The following is a 19,513-nucleotide window of genomic DNA, read 5'->3' on the forward strand; positions in this document are numbered from 1 at the left end:
AAACGAAAATCAGAACAAGCTAACATCAACGTCATGTGTGAAAACTGTCAACGCATTGAAATATTTAGCCTCAATTTACTTCACAAAATCGGCACCAATATATTTTTCATGTTTCAAAAATTTCCCTTCATACGCGAACTGTTGCACAACAAGCAAATTCATCATAGTCAGATCGACCCTTTTTCGTATAATGTCATGGCTGCTTTAAACAAAGAACCTCGTTTTAGAAGTATGGAATACGAGTCTTGGTAAAATGGGTAAGCAAAACCGGGCCGTGGCAAAATAAAAGCCGGGGCAGATCGGCAATCGTCAATTCCAAATACGCATTATTTTGCAGCAATATTTACAGCAAATACAAATATACTGTTCCATCAAATATCCTGAAATTTTAATGAGATTGGCAGATTAATAACTGCTTATCTTTTGTTTTGCCCAGGCCAAGTCTTGTCTACCCATTTTACCGGATGCCGAATCCGAGGCTATTAAACTGATTGAAACACGCCTTTCCTTTATTATTATTTTCGTAATAACTCAGATTTGAAACAGAATTAGACCTTAATTTTTGCAATTTATATTTTCCTTCCCATAAGGATAATTTATGCTAAACTACGTTGAATTGGAATCAGTAGTTCTTGGGAAGAAGATTTTTAAAAATGCACCCCCCTTTTCCTACAGTTTCAAAGTTTTCTCCGCTTTGAATACAGATCAGACTTTTATTTCTGCAATTTATATTCGCCCTCCCATAAGGATGCTTTGTGCCAAATTTGGTTGAAATTGGATAAGCGGTTTTAGAGAAGAAGTTCAAAATGTAAAAAGTTTACAGACAGACAGACAGACGGACAGACGGACAGACGGACGGACGGACGGACGGACAGACGGACGACGGACAAAAAGTGATCAGAATAGCTCACTTGAGCTTTCAGCTCAGGTGAGCTAAAAAAAACATACACTTTTTTGCATTATTATAAAAATTATTAAGTAGACTGTCAAATTCAAAATTAGCTTTTGAAGGATTAATCTCGGAGATAATAAATAAATTTGAATCATTTTATTCAAATTGTTGAACCAGTCTGTCATTCCAGAAGCTGCATTTTGTATTCCTCCATTGTCTTCTTCAACGCTTTAACATATTCATCCTTTTGTAGAGCAAAATCCAAGAATTTCTTAGCCTTTTCTGTTCTACTTTTGTTCGGGTCAGACCACGAGGTTTTTACCTCCTCAGGAACATCTTCCAACTGATAGATGGTACTTTTGATGAACTCAGCGTCTATTTCATCCAGAAGATCCTCTCTATTTTGTTGAATCCATTTCTTTGCAGGAGCTGTCAAAAATCGCACACAAATTAAGAATCCATGTAGGCAGCGATTAAAAAAAAACTAAAAGTCAAACAAAAAAGTGTAAAGTTACTTACAGAGATCCTCATGTGTTGATTTTTCTTTAGGCAAAGAAACAATTCCTTCCAAATATGCACATGCTATTTCTCTGTTCTCCTTTGGTAGCTTGTCGCCAAGTTTCAAGAAGTATTCTGCTTGGTCTCGTCTTCCTGTGATATCCTTCATATCTGTCAGGTCTTTTCTGTTAAACAATTCTGCAATGTCTGTGTGTTCAATGGTCAAGGGCTCTATATTCTCTAAAATAAGGTCGCGGTTTTTCTCAATAAATGAATCCTCTTTGATTGGCTTGGCTTTGGTTTCTGAAACAAAGTAATTCATAAAACACATGCATAAAATACATCAAATTAGGGTCTATTATTGTTTTATGCTGAATTAAGTGATTCCTTTAGTCAAGATTGTTTGTGGCAAAATGTTTAATATGTAGCATGCAATGGGCTTGAAGTTCTAGCAACTTACTATAGGTTCTCACCCTAAATGTTAATAATTTATTAGTATAATATAAACAGTAATGTGTCATGAATAAAATTTTGCGCTTTATGAAAGGAAGTTTTTTCCATTAATTCTTAATTTCAAAGTACCATTTTTTTCCCGATCTGCTCGGACAGTTCTTGTATAGACCTCTGTGCCTTCCATAGGTATCCCTGTGCGTCGAGTAAAAATCGATGCTAAATTCCCCACACTCTCCCGTATCCCAGAACTATTTTCTCGTAAACGTAGACGAATATGAACAAAGGTCGATCCATTTAGGGCTTTTCCTAAAAATTACAGTAACATATACAGTATATGACATTCAATGCATGTACTTCTTAAAGGGACATGGTCACAATTTTAGATAAAAATTATATTTTCATTTCTAAATGTTTGCAATGCTTTATATATATACATGTAGGCATTACCATAGACAACCCAAAGTAACTATTATTTTTGCTATTTATTCCCTTTATGTTATTTTATTCAAAAATTTATGATTTAGTAGAGGAACCTAACATATAATTATTTTTAGTGGAAATCAGCTTTTACCAATTTGAATGACATTCCCATTTTGGACAATTTTTTCAATCCTTTTATGAGATGCAGCAATTTGACCATCGTCCGTCTTCAGGTATTCAAGAATAGCATTGCCATGATTTTCTCTCATTAAAAATGTAACAACAATTGGTCCATTCTTAAGAGCTGTCATAAGAATTTGACCAGGATGCACATGTATTGTCTTTGCCAGCCAATATCTCAAATCCTGAAGCTTGTCCCTGTACAACTCTAGTTCAAACACCATGAACTGGATTTCAATAGGCTGACTTTCAACACCTAAAAAATGAAAAATTCAAGTAACTAAACTATGACTAGTATGGTAAATTAATTGAGTGTTGACTGAAACGAGGGGCGTTCAATAAATACTGTCATTGTTGTTACAAAAGTAACACAATAAGATATTTTTTGTTACCTGTTTTTAATGGTTACCTTCAAAATACTCTCCTTGAACGGACACACATAATTTCAATCGATATATTCAAGCTTTGAATGTATTCTTATAATGGGAATTGTATTCATCTAATGATTAATGACAGAGACTAAAGTATTCCTTGAAGCATACCTTACTCCTGACAAGTGCTTTTTAAATTTAGGAAAAAGAAAAAAAGTCACATGGAGACAAGTCGGGTGATTAGGGATAATGGGGTAATACATGAGCCTTTTATTTTTCTAAAATGATCTCACAACCTGTGACTTGTGCTGGGGCGTTGTCATAAAGAAGTCAAATGTTTCTAATTCCAGACTTTGGTCTCTTCCTTTTCTAATGTTTCTTAAGTTTCCTCAGCACATCATTGTTGTATACATGTCCGGTGATTGATTGGCCTTTTGGAATATCAACTTGAATTACAGGACCTTCACTATTAAATAAAATTGCGCATTATACTTTCTCTGTAATTTGGCGTTTTGCTAGAACAGTGTGTTTTGGCTTTTCGGGCAACTACATCTTGTTATCAATTTTCCTTCGAGGTTCAAAAAAATGTATCCATGTTTCATGACTTGTACAATTCCAAAAAACGTCGTCCACTGCATTTTTTAAGTAGTTTTCTACACATTTCAACCCGCAATCGTTTATGTTTTTGTGTTATTAGATGAGGTAACTATCTTGCTCTAACCCTTGGAGGCCAATGGTTTTTTTAAATTGTAAATACTGCCCCAGATAAAATGCCTACTAAAATTGCTTTTTGTTTAATGGTTAATCAACCATCATTAAAAATAATTTTGGTTATTTTTGCAAGTATTGCATCCGTTGAAGCCATTTTTGAATTTGCTGACCCACCTGTTAACTTGTCTAGCCTCTAATTTCAGCCTTCTTGGATGATGACTTACCAGTCATATTTTCATACAGTGTCTCGAGAAGAGGTTGTCTAGCCTCTGATTTTAGACTTCTTGGATGATGACTTACAAGTCATATTTTCATACAGTGTCTCGAGTAGAGGTTATATATCAGCTTCTCAAAGGAGTATTCGATGATTAAATGTGGTCAGTTAAATAGAATATGAATCAAATCATGCGTGAAAAGAAATTCGAAGGTCAATTGAACCCTGTATTTTATGAAAAAGATTAGTGACATTATATCTTGAACGCCCCTCGTAAAAAGGACATTTTACTTACTTTGAGGGAAATTTGTATTGAAGCATTCCAACTGACACTGGTTTTCAGCGGAATACTGTTGACAATCTTTGACGAGTTTAGGTTTCCCACATTTGTCAAAAATCCATTCCAGAAAACTCATGTTATACTGGAGTTTCAACATGTCTGATAACTCATTTAGCATTTTTGTTGGGTTTATTTTTTCAACACGCTTGTGATCCACAAACTCTTTAAAGAGAAGCAAATTAACGGTCAGCTTTCCAAATATCAAATACCAAATTGTCATATACTGTGGAATCAGTTAATTGGTGGGGCCAAATTTCGTGGATTGTGGGTATTTTGCTTATTCGTAGGGATGTAATTTCATGGATGCGTTGGTTACTGTTACAGTAACAAAGATAACTCTTTCTAAAAGTGTTTTCGTTGAGGATTTAAAATCGTGAAGGAGGGCTACATACGAATACCACGAAAATTGAGCCACCACGAATTCAAAAGATTCCACGGTATACCATGTACATATGCTCATACTGATTTTTAAAATTCATTTAAAGTTGGATACTTTATCAAAGTATATTAATCTTACTGCGTAAGTGAAATTTCATTGAATGCCAGGTGTCGTCTGTAATACGACCTCCAATTCTTTCTAGGAATTTGGTAAAGTCGTTTGATTCAGATGGAATAGTTTTGGTTAACACCACGTCTGAAACTATTTAATGAACACTGGTTTAAGATAGTTCAGTACTCAGCAAAATATACAATTTGAAACATATTTCCAAACCCAACCACATGCATATTGGATATTTTAAAAAGAAAATATATAATTTGCATAGTTATCTCTTCTTGATCGAAACTACTATGCACCGTTTTTATCAACAATCTATAACTTCATGTTGGAATTAAGCTTTCTGATGTCATTTCTTTTTTCTTTTATTAGACAGTTTTATATAAGATTTTATTAAATATCGCTTTCTTTCTGATTGAAAGGATCATTCAAGTTTATCGTCAGTTTTCATCGATGAACATGTATTTAAATCAGAATAATGCTCGAGTCATGCTGATAATTATTTATCAAAAAGTAAATAAAGATTTCGAACAAAATTACTGAGTTCATGTATAATGTGATTAAAAATACCTTTTGAAAGTACATTATCCTCGCAATTGGCTGATTGTTCTCTGCATTCCATAGCGTTGGAAGTATTAATGTCCAGATCATTAGTCTACAAAATGCACGTAAAATGTTCTCCAAGTTTATTTTGCGTCGTGGATAAATTATAATAATGGTTTAACATCAGGATTAATATCATTAAAAAGAATGCTTATGATAAAATAAAAAAGAATTTCAATTTTAAAGCAAAATAAATATTGAAAGGCAATATAGTAGGAATATGTCTGCTCACCCTCGGTAGTTTAGTTTCAGAATGTAAAGCGGATCGCAAAACATGACTACTAAGTGATGCTTCAGCAGTTAATTCGTCGACAGACTGTAACGTATCTAGTGAAATGAAAACGTTATGCAATGTACTTGAGCATCCAATGCATTAATAAACACTGTCAATATAGGATTCGGGGAAAACAATACCATATTATGTGTTTGAGAGGGGAAGAGGAATAGTGACTCATGACCTACCAGGGGGGTAAATTATTTCGTCCTGTATCATCACCTTTATGATCTTATGTTTCAAGGAAAGTTTCAGCATCCAATGACATGTCAAAGTTAGTTTTTCTGAAGTATAAAGAGCCTTCAGTGTTGGAATAAGGCAATTTCGTATCATCATTGTTACAATTACGCATCCAGTTTTCACTCCAGAAACAAGTATATCATCGTAATTAGCATGGATCAATGTTGCTAACATCAACCGTAACTTTTCAAGCTCCGATCTTCGGTATTCAGAAACTCCTGGACAATTTATAATGTATTTAACTTCGGTGTGACCTGAAAAGTTCAACAAATTTAACATTTACTTGAAGTCTTTTTGTTTCCTTCAAAAGGTGGATTGGTTATTTTAAAAGTATATAGCTTCGCAAACGAAGGTAATTTGTTTTAAAAAAATCTTTACTCAGTTATTTATTTAAACATCAGACATAATAGATATCCATATTACAATTGAGCAATATACCCAGGCATTAACATTTTATTAATTACTTCTATAGCTAAGGGAAAAATCACTTTTTGTTCAATCAAAAGAAAAACATTTAATTTCATTCCAGAGAATTATAAGAATCTTACAGATAATTACTTTGAATAAATATTTATACATTTGTTAATGCATTTTCTTAATAAATTAAGGTAAGTTAGGACAGAGGATTAAATAAATCAAAGTATTTTCCGTCAGAGTGTTAACTTTCACATTCATATGTTATCTACATGACCATGCGATATGTTTAAAAACAATGATATGGTTTTATTTGAATAAAATAAATCTGTAGCTTTTAAACTGAATCCTATGATATTTGCATTCAGAGAAAGGTACCTTTTTCTAAAACTCCTTTTTCAAAAAAGTGTATTTCTTCTCCTCTGTTTTTAGCATACTCTACACATTGATCATAAAGTTCAGGAGCTTTACAAGCTAAAAAGAGTCCTTGTAGATAGATGACATTGTTGACAACGAAATATTTCTTATCGAGGAATTCTAGTAAATCCTTTGGCTCCTTTATCTCTTCTAAATCTTTAGAATTAACTTCTTCTCTGTCTTTATGGGGAAAATAAATGATCATCTTATTAACAATACTATTTTTCACAATTTTAAAAGAAATTGATGAATAGATTGAAATTCCAATTACATGTTTTTACTTTACAAGATAAATACCTTTAACAAAACATTTTATTCGCTTTAATACTTTTCCTGTCATGTTTTTTGCCAGTGACCGAAGAAGGTTATTATACTTCCCCATTATAGCTCCGTTAGCCATATTTTCTAACAATGGAATACTTTCTCCGCCTTCGTGATTGCCGTGTCCTAGAACAAAGACCAATGTACAATATTTGAAGAATAAAAATAGTAATTAGTTAATATTTGAAAACTGAAAAAGACTTAAGTTCATTCGAGAAATCCGTTGTGACAAATAGTTTAGTATCTTTTATAGCTACGACCTATCATTGTGTTGGTTGGAACAAAGGTAATACACACACTTAAAGGTTCTCCGAATATATTTTTTTCATCATGAAAGCTGTTATTCGTCACTTAAACTTTATAAATAATATGAAATAAAAAGAAATTTATTGATGGTTTCTATGCAAATGTTATTGAAAATATGCCTATGATGGATATAACGGAATAAAAATATGCAAATTGAGACTAAATTTTAAAAAGATTGTACTAGTGCACTGATAGCTCGGACCCATTAACCCATGTGTAGTTATTGTGGATCTTCGTGGACCCACTAAGCCAAGCATTTCGTTGAATACTTAATTGTGATATTATGTGAAAGACAGATTTATGGCACGAACAAAAAAAAATCCTGATAATTTAAAGGTATCGGTAATGGCTGAGGATCGGAGATCGTTAAATTGAATTTATAATTAAAGCAGTGTAAGGCATATAATAAATGAGTAAAACTAAAAATCAATTCAACACGTAATGATTTATATTGGTTTTCATAATATCTTATCGCTTCAAGCAGTAGACCTGAATACCAAATCGTTTCAACATACCATTTTCTTGTAAGCGATGTTGATTGATCCCATTCATTAGTGTTGCTGAATCTCCTTCTAAAATGATACAAAATATGGTTCGTTTAGACAACATGTTTGGTGATTCAAACGGGTTTGAAAGAAGTGAACATTGCAGAAAATACCGCATAACTGTTATTTTATGCAGGTGCAATTTTTCGGAATTGCTCCAAACAACCGAAACATTTGTTTTTGCGATTTTTGTGCAATTACATTTTAGTTCTGCAGACACCTCGTAATATAATAGCTATTTTGTGAGGAAATATATTAACCGAATTATAAAAAAACGGTCCTAGCTAAAACTGTAATAAGTTCTAACTATATTTTCCAAGACATGCTATTTTCCACAAATCATACACACAACAATTGATGACTTCATCTAAAAAATAAATCTTTAAAAAGTCTAATATCAGTGATCTAAATAACTGTTACTTTAAGGGAAAAATACAAGATGAACCAATGCACAATGTCATAACTGAACCTTGAACTGCAGACTTTACAATGGCCCATGGGACTTACAAGGGAATATAAGTAAGCATTTTTTAAAACTTCGCGATTGAAACATACCTCTAAAAAGCGCAAAACGTCAATTATTGTTTGAACGACCCAATTTTTCTAATACACGATTTAAAATAGTTTCTCGTGTGTACGATTGAGTATTTCGTACGTACAAAACAACAAAAATATTTCAAAGTGAAAAAATACATTTTTTACATAAGAGAAGCATCAACCGTGCTCGAAAGAGCAAGAGTTTATGTATTGCAACAACGATTTATGGATATTCAAATTTTCTTCAGTAAAACGTTCATCATTTAATTTTTAAAGTAATTCTATGAATCAGTTCAATACTTTAAATCTTGATGAGTCACACTTGATTTGATTATGGATCTAATATTATTAATCTATTATTGCTTTAAATTTCGACATGAATAAAAACAAACCAGAAGCTTTGTCTTGTGAGCGATGTTGAACGGACCCATTCACTAGTGTAGTTGAGTTTCCGTCTAACAATGATAAAAAAAGGAAAGAAAGTAAAGATTGATTCAGACAAGAACGTAAATGATAGCGTAAACGGGTTAAATAGTAATGAACATTGCAGAAAACAAATAACCTATTCTTGTTTAGACGACTTATTCCCGATTGTACAATTTTGTGTCTCGTTTGTAGGTTAAGGTACATATATGTATTTGGTATATGTGTACGACGTAACAAAAAAAGATATTTAACTCATCAAACAGCAGTTTGTTTTAAAAAGAGGTTTTGCAAAAATTGTGTTTAAAGTAGCAAGAAGTGGATTGTTTAAAAAAAAACATTATTGTAATTAATATTCACTACAGCAAACTTAAGCTTATTTTCACTTAAATGTAATTCTAAGAACCACTTTTTTCTAAAACTTGATGAATCATACTTGAGTTTTTAATAATGATCATACCTCATCATTCTGTTATCTCTTAAAATTTAGACTTGATCAAAGAAAAATCATTAAGTAACAAACCAGTTGCTTTCTCTTGTGAAGGAGGTTGAAGAGACACAATACTAATTGAAGTTTGATTTTCGTCTAAAAATAAAAGATAAGTATCATTAATATTATTGAACATTTGCTAAATGAAACTAAATTACTAAAATGACATTTTTATGCATGTGCACAGAAGGGGAATATTGTATTTCAATCCATATAAGTTTCGAACTTTCATGCAATTTATCAATTCCTCATATACTCTATGACAGCGAAATTTCATGATACCACACGAATATATAATAATGAAGTATTATTTATCGCGCATTATTTTCCCAAAAAAAGATGACTGACACCGTCATTAAAAATCCATTATTCTTATTTTCACTCCGATTGTACAGATAAATATACCATCAAAAAGAGCTTAAAATGGTTCACACTATGTCTAAACTAAGAAATACAATCCCATTTAATTGAAATCATTTTAATTTTTTTATCCACATTTATTCATTGTATTTTCATAATTTTTTTAAAGATAAATACTTGTTTTAAAATGAATTTTTTCCCTTTCAATGCTCATTCATACATATACCAACATTCACATATAAAGTAATATGCTTTTAAGTTTACACAGGTAAATGGAAGATAGTTAAAAAAATACGTTAATCGATTACTGTTCTTGATACTAAAATAATATAAAATATTACACTACAAATTTTGTTCAAAAATATTTCTCCAGAGCGACCAATGGTTATCAAAAATTGACAATTTAAAATTGTTTATTGCTATAACCCTTTCAATGTAATATTTCATTCTTAAGTGACATAGAAGGCCACACAATCACACAAACTCATTTTAAATGTTGCCGAGACGATAAACTGAAAACTCTCAGATATGACGTTCAAAAATTCCGCGCGCTACATATAATGCAAGTCAACAAGAGTGCATACGGCAATGTTTTTAATGAATTTATCTAAAATTATGATTAGTCAAGCAATACAATTTCTTGTTGGATTAGCAAGTTTTATGACTTAAAAAAGGCAATGTTTGTTTACTTTTTTCAGCGGGTTGTACTACACAGCGTAAGACAGAAAAATCTCACATTGCTATATCACAAAGGAGAAACGATATCACACACAGGTGATGGTGCAAGAAAAGGGAGATTAAAAATAATAATAATAATAAAAAGCGAGAAGTATCCCTAGAATGTTTATGGTTGTAAACACGCAACATCCCAAGCGAAATTGATAACTCGAATAAAAATTATACATACCTTAAAAACAACAACCGACTGATTAACATTAAACCCGTATACGTACAAGGCATAAATGGGAAAAACTTTGGATATTTTAGAAAATATTTAAGAATACACGAACACGAAAAAACACGAACAGGTGATATTATATAATTTAAAAAAAAAATAAAAAGCAACTCGATAAAGTTCTCTGATATATGAACTTCGTTAATAATGTGTTCAAATCAATTGGAAATAAAGTTCAATATTTACGTGATCAAATACTGTGAAGCCCGAAGGACCTTTCAGAATATTTGATCATTTACTAATTAGGTTCATGTATTAGTGTAACGTTTAACATTGTTATTATTTTTTCATATTTTCGTTTGATAAAAAGTTATAAATTTTCACGAATAATCCTATGAATTTTATCGTACAATTTAGCAACATACGTTCATAAGCTCTTGCGATGATAATTTTCAGACTTTTTATCCCTGAACAGTTTTCAAGGAAATAAATATTCTCCTTCTCCGTAGGTTCACATAAAGAAAAATATTTACAAATGTACTCAAATGAATTTCTGCTTGTTTTCTTAATTCAGTTTATTAGCATACAAATTGAGTTGAATATTTATCACCGTAAACATTACTTTTGTACAAGTTTGGTGAGCTTCATTGTTTTAACACACACACACATTAGTAACATAGATTGTTTTTGCATTTGAAAGTTGTGCTACTGACTAGATAAGTCTAGAGGAAGAATTTAGAAATACATAAAATTAAAAAAGGGCCCCGTAGACTTGAGTGCTATTATTATAGATTTTTACTACTAGTTAATGTAAAACATTTTTAACTCAAATTTTGATTTTAGTTCATAAGGCATAGGGTGATATTGACATACTACATATAAAAAGCAGAGGTCTGTGCATTCACCATTGACAAACAATTATTTTAATCGAACAGGCGCAACTTAAATATTTTTTTATATCTTAAATAAAAATTTAAATAAAATAATACAGCAGTTTTAAGTCGCAATATTTGTGTCTTATTAATACACTGGTTAGTTTTTGTGTTTTGTGTAAATCCATTTGCTGTTTCATAATACACCTTAACAAGGCTTTGAAATGATGCATACAGCTCAGATAAACTTCAATATAAACATCCCATTTTCCTTGGTGATTGTTATATGAATATCTTTCTGTTTCTTATAGAAACATGGTGAATATATCAATTACCTCCAACATGTTATATCTTTAATATCCAATTATGCTTCAAAAAATCTATATGTAAATGTACTACATAATCTGATATTTAATTTCCTGATTAGAATGTAAGAAATTTAATTACATTTATTCTTTAAAGTTTCAGAGGGAGTCAGTTTTGTGAAAATATTTTTATGCCTTGGAAATATGGAGGGGAGTTACCGCCAAAAGTATGTGTATCTTGCTTTTATTCTAATTCTGCTTACCTCTTTATTCTTCGGTGCATTTACACATGCATGCCACTTTATTGTGTTCATATCAATGCTAATCACTTTGATTGTTTTCATTATATATGTTGAAATTAATCCTGTGTTTGTTTATTCTCTTCGTATTCGTGTTGATTTGCATTTACACCGCTTTTTGACTATAATCATCTTTATCCAAACGTAAATTCGCAAACCATGAAGTGCATTCAATGGAGACAAATACAAGTCTTGTGAATTTAATGCCGCATTGTGACACCTGGCAGCAGTGTGTTCGCGATAATTTCTGCTACCTAAATTGTCAATACACAACTAGCTTTTCTGGAATACAAGACGTTTCGCTACTAAAACGTTTCGCGCCGGGGTATTTCGCTCCAATATGTTTAATATTTGCCTTCAGTAAAGGAGACTCTCAATTGAATCAACTTATTCTTTAAGTTCTTATATATTCTTGTAAAAGAATAAAAGCAAGATACATAAGTATACTATTGTCGGTAACTCCCCTTCATATGGAAACTTACTCAAGTTTATACGTTCTTCCATTAGTATAGTCCGTGGTTTTCTAGGAAACAAATCTGTTCAAAATAATAGTGAAATGTTTGATTTGTAGGTGGTTTGACCGTCTAAAATTCAAACAATAAGAAATGACTAAAATAACATTTTGTTTATAAATTAAGATATTTTAGCTATTTAATGCAAATTTCTTCTATCAATGAATGCATTTTCATTTTTTGACTATTTCCCCCCTAATATATCTATATGTACATATACATGTACATGCAAAGATAAATAGAATTTATGTTTTTGTTTCGGTGATTAGCTACATAATTGTCTCCGGAAACTGTAAAATTTCAGAAAAGTCAAAATTTGTCTGCTTTTTGACATTAGGATAAAATATATTCTTTATAACAGATATGATAAGTCTTTTTTGTATGTTACTTTTATTTGTTGACAAAGAACGTTCCAAGCGAATAGTTAAACACAATATTTCAGCTTTGTAAAACAACTTTAAAAATTACTCATTGCTGCTTATATTTAAATGCATATTTCTAACTTGTTATTTGATAATTTGCTTATTATCAGTTGAAATACCTTATTGTAAACAAGGAGATAATGTAACTTACGTTTGTATAGAATATTTATTCGTTTACGTGAAAGAAAGGCGAAGAATGCTATCAATAGACCCGTGACGGCTAGCAAAGATACTATGATGAAAACGTAGCTACAAAAATAAATTAAACAGTTAAAAAGATATTGTAAAGGCTTGTTATTGCTGTAATAACACTGAAAATGCAGCAGCTCTATAAGGATCTTTAACAGTTAATTATGTTTTTACACCAATAATAAACTTGAATTTATCAATCACTTACATGTTGTCGGAGTTAGGAACAGTTGACATCTTGCTAAAATAAAAAGTTTACGAAAGATATTATATAAATACCAAAATTCTTAGCATATATGTGTTTCAGACTGTGTGCATTATATATATATATATATATATATATATATATATATATATATATATATATATATATATATATATATATATATATATATATATATATATATATATATAAGTTAAATTTTTATAAAACATTTCCTTAAACAAAGGTGAACAAACGTATGTATGACTAAAATACACTTACACAGCAGAATCTTTATTTTTAGTATCTCCATCAACATATGTATATACTGAAGTAGTTGATCTAAACATAAGCGTACATAATTTGTTTTAGCAAAGAACATTAAAATGTAAAATAATTCTAAAAAGTTAATTTGAAAAGAATCATTGTTTGTTAAATTAAGGAACATTTTGTCAAGGGGTAAAAAAATAATTGTATATGAATAATTATATGGTTTTTTTTTCAATGGTAAGGAAATTGAGAAATTAACTCCTCCTATTACTAGTTTATAAGCATCATCGAAATTTTTTGTTTTAAAAATGGATTTTTTTTCCCTATTTTACCTTGGACAAAATTTCACCGACTTGATGCGACTAAGTACACATATAAATTAGAGCTAGATAACTGCAATGAACTTTAACCAATTTGCAATTTTGTATTTGTTGCTATACTTAAATCTGTCGATTTTTAAAAGATGAAAAGACATACGTCAGCCTCCTCTGTCTTTTCTCGGTGGTCGTTTTGGAGCTGATACTAAAAAGAAACAAATATTTTCTTTATGCAGTTCATGTTACTGTTACTGTATAAATGTTAAAATATCTCAATCGACATAATTACTTACGTAACTGTACTTTGTAAACAGTCCGTCTGGGCCTCAAAACATCTTGCTATACGGTTAATTTTCAAACACTTTGGATCTATAAATATGTAAAAAAACAAAAAACAAACAAACAAACAAAAACGAATGCTGTCACACATGATCGAATTACGCTAACACATGTCAAACGGGCGGCAAGTTTCACCGTATGCATGCTATTTTTTTTATTATTCTATTTTTTTTTGGGGGGGGGGGGGTTCTGGCATATACATTCATTACCTTTAGAGACCCGGTGAAGTCCGTTCTATCTACCAAAAAGTACAGAGCATGTTCAAACTTGGAATGAACACCCCTCAATAAAGGTCTATGCGTTATTAAGGACCTAATGCGGTTCTTCGTGCGCACATTACCAATCTGTTTAAACGATCACATATGGACAACTATTGGCCGTAAAAAGGTTAAATATGTTTTGCATAGTGTTTGGTATTGTATAAAGTTTGTTTACCGATCGACAAACATTTATCAGTTTTTCGGGCGTTGCGCATTCGTTTTAGCTGGTAAGTATTCGATATTTTAACTGTAAATTCAGTAAGTTGCTTGAACAGAAAAGGAATTGTTCGAATGTCATTCGCTTCTTACAATTAAATACACTGATAACGAAGATCCTAAGACAGCGACAGCAGATAGAAAGTTAATGATATGGCTGACAACCATATCGCCATTTTCCAAATTTTTCTATCGTGTGACTCAACTAGCGTTATCCGGTAAAATTTCACTTGGGCATAAAGTAAAATAGCATATTCTAGCTTGTCTTGAAGTTAAATGGTGTATGTTTTCCCGGAAAGTTTCGGGTTGAGAATAAAAAAAAACATCACTTTTAATTTCACCTAGCTACATCCTTTTCAATCTTGAGTACTGTGGTTTCATTAATATTCAAGGGCATCAATTTTCGTGGATAAAGTGAAAAACACAGTTTTAAGGATACGTAAATTCGTGGCCAATGACCCTATCAAACAAAATGTTAATAAAAATTGCACTTCAATGAACATTTAATTTCGTGGATCAACTAAACAACGAAATCCACGAAAATTGGTATTCAACGAATATTGATGAAACCACAGTATTCATGGTAAGGCTGCTTTGAATTAGACAGTAAGTGTCAATCAATTTATTGGATATTTTTTAACCCACTCACACTCGTCCCTAGTCCAAAGGAACTAATATTTCTCTATCATAACTTTGTTTGTATAAGTTAGCTAGAAATTACAATTCGTAGTTTATCCCCAATAACATATAGCATATTAACATAATTTAGATTTTTACCCTTCTTTAAATAACTGGCTATTGATATTTTCGTGTCATACAAACATGTACATATTATTTGTGTGTCTTGGTTTGTAAATTTATTTGGCAGCTGTGGGTGTGGATCATGCGTGCCCATCAGAGCAATAGTTGCGGTGATGTTATGATGTTATGTAGTTCTCGCAACATTTGACGTTATCGTCGCACCCATACACCAATGGATTAGTGCGAATTGATCAATTTATCATTGTATATATCATGGCTACATGACCTTATGCATTATCCAATGAACTTTTCATTTAACTTTGGAACATTGCATATTTGTATTGGTTATTGGTATTGTAAAATGTATATTGGTATAATATATTTTATATGGGTAATTGTGACGTTTGTGCTTTTGTGATCCAACCCAATGCACAATTCACCCATACACAGGTCGACAGACTTTGTACTGTATAATGTATTGGTTTTTAGGGGGGGGGGCAGCCAAGTAATAACCCCCATATATTCACCGCGGTCAATATCGCCAAACATTAACAATAAATATAATATCGTCTATCTATAGTTATGTTGTTTGATAATAAAAAATTATTTGAAATGATAAGCAAGTCCTTAGACAGCGTATGATTGTCGTTAAAACTGACTGCTGTAAATATGTAATTATTTTTACCGTGGCAAATTAAATACTAAAAGTTAATCTGTATCAGAAGAAAAATCAAATACAAAACATTAGACTATAATAATCTAACATATAAAGCACACAGAGATTCACCATATTTTATTTTTTACCTCCGTCCCAGCCGGGGCTTGAACTCTAGACCTGTGGAGCCCATTCTCCTAGCAATGCATGTTCAGCGAGCTAACCAATTTGCCATCTAGGCAAGCCTTCAAACTTTTTGATGTCGAACGGAACCAATATACTCTGTTACATACTACACGGTCTTTGAGATAGAGGTGAGATACAGTCAAATGTCAATTTGAATCGATCTTTACGAGACTCATTCGTATAAATATACATATTGTACTAAAATACAGCAATAACAAATACATAGAACAAAATTTTTTGCTTGCAGTGATTGCATAGATGGCCAAGTAATTAGTTCGCTGGCTGTACATTGCTAAAAATATTGGTTCGACAGGTCTAGAGTTGAAACCCCGGCCGGAGCGAAGGTGAAGCTCAAGTATGGTAAAATTTTCTAGGCTTGTTGGTTAACAAATTACTATTAACCATCAGATCTACCTTAAACTTGTCAATATTATATTTTTTGCCATAAAGTATTACTAAGTAAAGAAAAAATCCAAATATCATAGCTTTAAATTTCGAACCTTTTCCTATATCCTTATACCGGTAATAGATTTCCGTTTAAAGGAGGTGTATATAGCCTGAATATGACCACGGCCATTTAGCCTACTGAACTACAATGATAATAATCTACGTCATGTGCTTTTATACAAACAGGTTTGTTAATAATTACTAGATGGATAGATTAGCTTAGACGGTATATTGACATTTCTGATACGTGAAGTTATTCTTGATCATTTTATTTGAAATCATTTTCAAACATTTACTACATTTACACGTACTCCAAATTGATTCTTTTTTGTTTTAATTAAATAGGTTCTTTAGCATTTAAAGGTAATTGTTTTCTTAGTTTTGTTACATTTTAAGTCAATTGTTTTCTTTGTATGTCTCTACCCCAACAAATTTATTTTTAAATACAGTTGCAGGACTCATTTTACTCTGCATATAAATTTTAAAAAGCGAGAAAATAAGGCCAGATCCAAGCAACTATTTCTCACAATTCAAGGCCTGTATCCGTTAATTAAAACCATTAAGGTTTTTTTTTTCACTGCAGTGCCATAACATAATAAAGTTTTCTGTAACAATATATATTTTTAACTTATTCCTAGCCATCAAGTCAAAATAAAATAACCAATAATACTAATGTGTACTTACGCTGATACACATTTTTAGAGTGAAACATCGCCGTTGGACACCCATTGGTAAAATCCAAACAATTTTTGTACGTTGCGTATGTAGATCCATAATTGTAGATTGGACAGAATCCTGTTTTATCAGAGACAAATAAAATATAAAATAATTATTATAAAATTCATATCAAAACACCCCCCCCCCCCTCCACCCCAAAAAGGAAAACAGTGTATCGAGTATAAACAGGGTTATTTATAATCGAAATATCAATTCTTAAGACATATTTAATACAGCTTATAAAAAACGAGTTGCAGAATGGTGCAAAAATCACCTGGAGCAATGGGAACACTCTTGCCACAGAATTCCACAGTCTCGTTTAAATAAATACTTGGCATACAATGATACACCGATGCCTGTTCATTCGGATCTGTTGACATCAGATCATGATAACAGTTAAGTGATTTGGATGTATTTATCCATTGATCAATATCTTCTGGATCAGGACATGAGTCCACTTTGTAAACCCATTTGGGCAAAACTGCACTGTTGCATGACTTCCAAGTGATGCAAATAAACTACAAAGATCAAATATGGAAACGTTTCATCTTTAATAAATTATTTCCATATAAATTTAAAAAGAAACCGAATCACAGTACTTGCCAGTTTATTTGAATTAAATGAAGGTTGATTTTTTTCATGAATAAGTATCGAAGATTTATTCTATAATTCAATTAAATTTTTTCACCGTAAAACTAATAGATTTTGACTAACGATGATTAGATTTACGATGACTCCTTAAACTTGTTATAATAAAATATATATACAAACCAGACCAAGAATAATCAAAATAATCTGCATCACTTTTAGTATCTGAAAGAATAAAGTAACATTTCTCATTGTAAACAACTATTTTTTTATGAAAAATATTTAAGGGAAACAAAACTATTCTATAGTGTTTAGTTTTATCTGAGTGTGCCTTTGGCAACACCGACGAAAAATCTGGCAACAAAATTTATTTAAAAAAATGATTTAACAGGTTAGAAACAAGATATATGTGAGCCAATGCTCATTAGTGATACCTCAACTCCGATGTAAATATAAAAAATATGCAAATTTGACATAGAACAGAAAGTTGTTCAAATGTTAAGAGTTGAATTTGTTAAAAATGAATCCCACCATTTGGAATGCCTAAACAAAGAGTATTTTAAAATTTAAATTATCTGCTATAAAAAGTTGCCGAGAAATCTTTGAAGAAAATCTGTTAAAATATTTAGGAACAAACTAAACAAAGTCGTCATTTCACAGGTAGTTGAAGTCCGATTTGTCCGAAATGAATCCTAAAATATAGTATACCAGAACAAAAGTATGTTAAAATTAAAACACTTGCAATTAATAGTTGCGGAGAAAAAAGCGACAGAAACTTGTTACGGACAGACAGTCACACAAGAATCGAACAGTACACATGTACCCTCTCTCTCCTTTGGAGCGGTAGTATAAAAACAATAACAGTTATTTAAACAGTATTTTAGATAACATTTTTAAAAAAATGTTCCAGTTATGGGTATCAATTATTTTCTCTATAAATACACCAAGTAATGAAATTGGTCATCATATGAGATAAATTCAATCTCATTTCTTCAATAAAATAAATTCAAATCATACTTTTCGTTCATTTAAAATGGAATAACCAGGAACATAGTATTTTTAACATTTCAATCCAACAACTGAATGATGCTTATATGATCTTCGTGCTATTTAGTTACCTATCATTGAATGTGTAGCATGTATTTTGACCTAAAATTTAGACAATATAAATGTTTATAATCGTACTTTAAGCATATTGAATTTTTAGGTCATATCAAAGGGTCAAATGGCAAGTATGATGATGTAAACTGTGAGTTTATCAACTATCGTTTCTATCAAGTACTTTTGTGCAAAAATTCATCCAAAACTCACGAAAAAGTTTTCAATTTTAAAAATTTTATATCATAAATAAGGTCACGACAATCGTGCTGTCAAATTTTATTGTAAGAACAAGGTACAGTATCAGTCATATTTTGCCCTGTTTTAGAGTAATTTTTAAAAATATCACAAAAAATGGAAATGTAACATTTATCTACACAATAATATTCATAAACTAAGAATCTATAAATAGTTTACTGATAAGACTTTCACAAGGGTAATTGTGACGTCACAAACAAGTGCATTTTCCAGTAATTTT

General features: G+C 31.2%; 2 protein-coding genes across 4 annotated transcripts in view; both read right to left on the bottom strand.

Annotated features, from left to right (window-relative positions):
* Window positions 1–940: 940 nt before the first annotated feature.
* On the bottom strand, window positions 941–13,256 carry LOC136276065 (uncharacterized). 3 transcript variants are annotated; one of them, XM_066086887.1, is made up of 17 exons: window positions 13,208–13,255; window positions 12,962–13,059; window positions 12,359–12,412; window positions 9,179–9,241; window positions 8,625–8,687; window positions 7,666–7,722; window positions 6,821–6,970; window positions 6,485–6,703; window positions 5,641–5,946; window positions 5,411–5,505; window positions 5,146–5,230; window positions 4,597–4,719; window positions 4,035–4,241; window positions 2,415–2,699; window positions 1,973–2,149; window positions 1,412–1,693; window positions 941–1,321 (listed from the first exon to the last, which is right to left on the bottom strand). In XM_066086887.1, exons 1-17 carry the CDS (start codon window positions 13,234–13,236, stop codon window positions 1,074–1,076), a joined length of 2,541 nt encoding a protein of 846 aa, XP_065942959.1. In that variant the 5' UTR covers window positions 13,237–13,255; the 3' UTR covers window positions 941–1,073. The 3 variants fall into 3 exon arrangements, with proteins under 3 accessions (XP_065942959.1, XP_065942961.1, XP_065942960.1); XM_066086889.1 differs by lacking the exon at window positions 6,485–6,703 and having other exon boundaries at window positions 13,208–13,256; XM_066086888.1 differs by lacking the exon at window positions 7,666–7,722.
* A 223-nt stretch (window positions 13,257–13,479) lies between these two features.
* Window positions 13,480–19,513, bottom strand: part of LOC136276375 (uncharacterized) — a 49,002-nt gene continuing 42,968 nt past the window's right edge. The window contains exons 2-7 of the mRNA XM_066088263.1: window positions 18,121–18,162; window positions 17,624–17,867; window positions 17,317–17,427; window positions 14,082–14,157; window positions 13,949–13,993; window positions 13,480–13,543 (exon numbers count right to left, since the gene is read on the bottom strand). Of these exons, the coding sequence (XP_065944335.1) occupies window positions 13,480–13,543; window positions 13,949–13,993; window positions 14,082–14,157; window positions 17,317–17,427; window positions 17,624–17,867; window positions 18,121–18,150 (570 nt within the window). The 5' untranslated portion in view covers window positions 18,151–18,162. The remainder of the gene's footprint in view (window positions 13,544–13,948; window positions 13,994–14,081; window positions 14,158–17,316; window positions 17,428–17,623; window positions 17,868–18,120; window positions 18,163–19,513) is intronic.

This window comes from Magallana gigas, chromosome 6, assembly GCF_963853765.1.
Source record: "Magallana gigas chromosome 6, xbMagGiga1.1, whole genome shotgun sequence".
Taxonomy (NCBI): Eukaryota; Metazoa; Mollusca; class Bivalvia; order Ostreida; family Ostreidae; genus Magallana; species Magallana gigas.